The sequence below is a fragment of the Calidris pugnax genome, unplaced genomic scaffold (genome assembly GCF_001431845.1).
Source record: "Calidris pugnax isolate Ruff unplaced genomic scaffold, ASM143184v1 scaffold42, whole genome shotgun sequence".
NCBI lineage: Eukaryota > Metazoa > Chordata > Aves > Charadriiformes > Scolopacidae > Calidris > Calidris pugnax.
This window is the reverse complement of record NW_015090920.1, coordinates 2,062,832-2,067,216: the sequence shown is the minus strand read 5'-3', so window position 1 is coordinate 2,067,216 and position 4,385 is coordinate 2,062,832. Positions and strand designations below refer to the sequence as shown.

Below are 4,385 nucleotides of genomic sequence, written 5' to 3'. Positions count from 1 at the left end.
CAGTGAAAAAATTTTTCCTAATATCCAGCCTGAACCTCCCCTGGCGCAACTTGAGGCCATTTCCTCTCGTCCTGTCGCCTGGGACTTGAGAGAAGAGACCGACCCCCACCTCTCTACACCCTCCTTTCAGGGAGTTGGAGAGAGCAATAAGGTCTCCCCTCAGCCTCCTCTTCTCCAGGCTGAATAACCCCAGTTCCCTCAGCCTCTCCTCATAAGACTTATTCTCCAGACCCCTCACCAGCTTTGTCGCCCTTCTCTGGACCCGCTCCAGCACCTCAATGTCTCAGAACACGTCAAATGTGTGTTGGAGCACTGGTCAGAACACACGACCAAACATGTGTCTAAATCACATGACCGAAGACACAGTGTCTGAACATGAGATCTAATATCTGACCAAACAAGTGACAGCAAGTGTGTTCGAGCACATTGCCAACATGTGACCAACCTAAGCCAATGTGACAGAACATGTGTCCGAGCACGTCACCATATGATGACCACCTGACCAAACTGTGACTAAACACATGGTTTTGCCTCCAGAATGTGTGACAATTGAACAACTTCTAACCAACACATAAACCACGTGTCCAAACCACGTGCCTGCAACAGGTGACAAGAGAACATGTGATAAGAGAACACATGTCCAAGCCATCACAAACATGTGATTGAACACATGGCAGCATGTCACCGTATCACAAGCGCCTAAGAAACATGTAGCAGAACATGAAGAACATTACAATAAGACATGTCATGATTAAACAGGCTGAAGTCAGTTGTAACCACATGATGAAATGTAACCAGACACATGACTGGTCATGTGATAAACCCACAGCAATAACACATGGCAGCTGTACATGACAGTAACACAGAATCACAGAATGACATGGGGTTCGAAGGGACCTCTGGAGATCATCCAGTCCAACCCCCTGCCAAAGCAGGGCCACCCAGAGCAGGTCCCACAGGAACGTGTCCAGATGGGTTTGGAATGTCTCCAGAGAAGGAGACTCCACACCCTCCCTGGGCAGCCTCTGCCAGGGCTCTGCCACCCTCACCCCAAAGAAGTTCCTCCTCATGTTTAGGTGGAACTTCCTATGTTCAAGTTTGTGCCCATTTCCTTTTGTCCTGTCCCTGGGCACCACTGAAAAAAGACAGGACCCATCCTCTTGACACCAACACCCTCCCTTGAAGTATTTATAAGCCTTGATCAGATCCCCCCTCAGCCTTCTCTTTTCCAGACTGAAAAGACCTAAGTCCCTCAGCCTCTCCTCACAAGGGAGATGCTCCAGGCCCCTCATCATCTTTGTAGCCCTCTGCTGTCCCCTCTCCAGCAGTTCCCTGTCCTTCTGGAACTGGGGAGCCCAGAACTGGTCCCAGTGCTCCAGATGGGGCCTCCCCAGGGCAGAGCAGAGGGGCAGGATGACCTCCCTCCACCTGCTGGTCCCACTCTTCCTGATGCCCCCCAGGATGCCATTGGCCTTCTTGGCCACAAGGGCACGTTGCTGGCTCATGGTCATCCTAGTGTCCACCAGGACCCCCAGGTCTTTCTCCTCAGAGCTGCTCTCCAGCAGGTCACCCCCAACCTGTCCTGGTGCAGGGGGTTACTCCTCCCCAGGTGCAGCACCCTGCACTTGCCCTTGTTGAAGTTCATGGGGTTCCTCTCTGCCCAGCTCTCCAGCCTGTCCAGGTCTCACTGTGGGGTGGCACAGCTTTCTGGTGTGTCAGCCACCCCTCCCAGTTTTGTATCATCAGCAAACATGCTGAGGGTACATTCCATCCCTTCATCTAGGTCATTGATGAATATACTGAAGAGGACTGGACCCAGTACTGATCCCTGGGGAACACCACTTGTTACGGACCTCCAACTAGATTTTGTGCCCCTGATGACACAGCACAAGACAGCAAGGCAAGAGCCAGCCCATGTCACAAACATGTCCAAACAGGTGAAGATCAAACACGTGACACAGCAGGTCACCAGCAAGAGACAGAACACATGATGATAGGGCAGCAGGCCATGCACACAGAACCAGCATACAAGTCCAGAAGATACCTCTGACCATGTTAACATGGGAGAGACATGCAAGCAATGCTTCTCAGAGCATACTGCAAACACATGACTACCAAACAGACAAGAATCGAACAGGTGCTGCTTTTCAAACATTTCATGGCATAATTTTCAGCAGGTAACACTGTCTGCCTCCAAGGAAATACAACGTTTTCCTACTGAGAAACCAACTTTCACTACTCTTGACATTAGACTCAAAGACAAGGAGACAACACGTATTTCTGGCAGTAAATTCATTTCTTCCAGCACGAGGCTATTAATAGTCAGGGGACTTCTCTGCATGTGGAAGGTTCATGCACGAAATCTGCAACTCTCATAGCTCTGAGCAGATGGGACACAGAGTCTCAAACGTTCCCCCATGACGTTCATCAGGAAAGAAATTCAATGATCTCTGCCAAGGCCATTTTATCCTTCTGCTTTCTTGTTTTAATTGCAGCAAAACACAAAGCCCGGGCGTTTCGTGAAAAAGCAGCATCAATTTTGTGGCCACTAATTTTTCTACAGATAATGAAAAAGAAAGTAAAGGTAGAATAACCTATTGACAATGATGGTTTTCACCCAAGTATTATGAGCCTACCTCACGGCTGGGTTTGTCATGACTCTAACAATTCCTCAACTTTTCTAAATTTGGCTTTTGACCACGTGGCAAACTCAAACAATTCTGTATATTCCAACATGAGCAAAATTTTGGATGCTTACAGAATTCAGCATGCTCCTCAGCATTCCCAGTAACAAGAAGGCAGCTTCCGTGCAAACGCTGTGTATTGAAGAGGTAACGGTGCCGCACGAGGCAGGGACTCCAAATATGAACGTCCAAATAGAGTCTAAATCAAACTGTAAGAGAAAGAAAGAAGAAAAAAAGAAAGAAAGAGAAGAAAGAAGACATGAAATACTCCCTTTCTCCTGTGCAATTTTTATTATACCTACAATATGTTCATTTGGCAGTATATAAAAAAGAATTGTTTCACATCCTCCAAACTTTATCTTCAAAAGCTTCAGATTAAAGGTCACATGTCACTGAAGAAAATTCCATCTCACCATGGGGTAACGTAACTGCAACTCTCACCTTCTCAAAGCATTTAAGTGTTTTGAAACCAGAAGAGACCCGCACAAGCCTGCACCATCACCTCAGTTTGCTTCACTCACGTGTTGCAGTAAAACCCACATGGTATCCCCCAGAAAAACAAATCAAAAAGAACAAAACAAACCAAGCTGCGTTTCCCAGCAAGTCCAAAAGGTTAGATCAATTAAAAAATGAAAAAGGATAACGTGCCCACCTCTAGCATTACGAGTGCTACTGTTCAATATTTGAAGTAGCTGAATTTACTTTTGATTTAACAAAGCCGTAGATTAATTCTATAAGCAGGAGGAGAGCTTCATGACCCTAGTGTGGCCCAGTGCTGAATGTGCTGTCAAGTATTCCCCAAGAAAACAGGCAGGCAGAATCATAGAATGGTTTGGGTTGGAAGGGACCTTAAAGATCATTGAGTTCCAACCCCCTGCCCTGGGCAGGGACACCTCCCACCAGACCAGGTTGCTCCAAGCCCCATCCAGCCTGGCCTTGAACCCCTCCAGGGATGGGGCAGCCACAGCTTCCCTGGGCAACCTCTTCCAGGGTCTCACCACCCTCAGAGTAAAAAATTTCTTCCTGAGATCTAATCTGAATCTTTTTTCTCCCAATTTAAAACCATTTCCCCTTGTCCTATCATTACCCTTCCTGGCAAAGAGTCCTTCTCCACCAGAATACCTTCTGGTCTGAATTCCAAAATCAACCCGTTCAGAGTAAGAATAATAGGTTTCCAGCAACCACTGAGGTTCCTCCTTACAAAACTACAGAGATTTTCTAAAATAAGAGCCACCTTGTTTTGTTTCCAACTCCGTGAACTCTCTTTAACACAGCAACTCCCCACTTCTTCGGAAAAAAACAAACAACAAAGAAAGCAAGCAAAAAACGATGCCCCCTTCCATGCTCACACCGTTACCTGCCCAAACCCTGCTTCTCATTTGACCCCAAAACAAGACCTGGAGGACAACAGCAAGAGGCTGGCTTCCATATACTCCCACCATACTTTGTCCTCCCACCCTACTTTGTCCTCCCACCTCAAGGGGCTTGGCACCGAACACCGCATCGTGACTGTGAAATCAGCTGCAGAGAAGAATTTCACTGGATTTCACTGAATTTTTAGAGTTGGAAGGGACCATAGAGATCATCTAGTCCAACTCCCCTGCTAAAGCAGGACCATCCAGAGCTTGTCAGAGCATGTTACTCAGGAGCATCCAGGCGGGGCTTGAAGATCTCCAGAGAAGGGGACTCCACACCCTCCCT

The 4,385-nt window shown here is 47.4% G+C and overlaps 1 protein-coding gene across 1 annotated transcript in view; it reads right to left on the bottom strand.

The window, feature by feature from the left end:
- WDFY3 (WD repeat and FYVE domain containing 3) overlaps positions 1-4,385 on the bottom strand; it is a 197,175-nt gene that overhangs the window by 57,716 nt on the left and 135,074 nt on the right. The window contains exon 32 of the mRNA XM_014949934.1: positions 2,759-2,893. Within this exon, the coding sequence (XP_014805420.1) occupies positions 2,759-2,893 (135 nt within the window). The remainder of the gene's footprint in view (positions 1-2,758; positions 2,894-4,385) is intronic.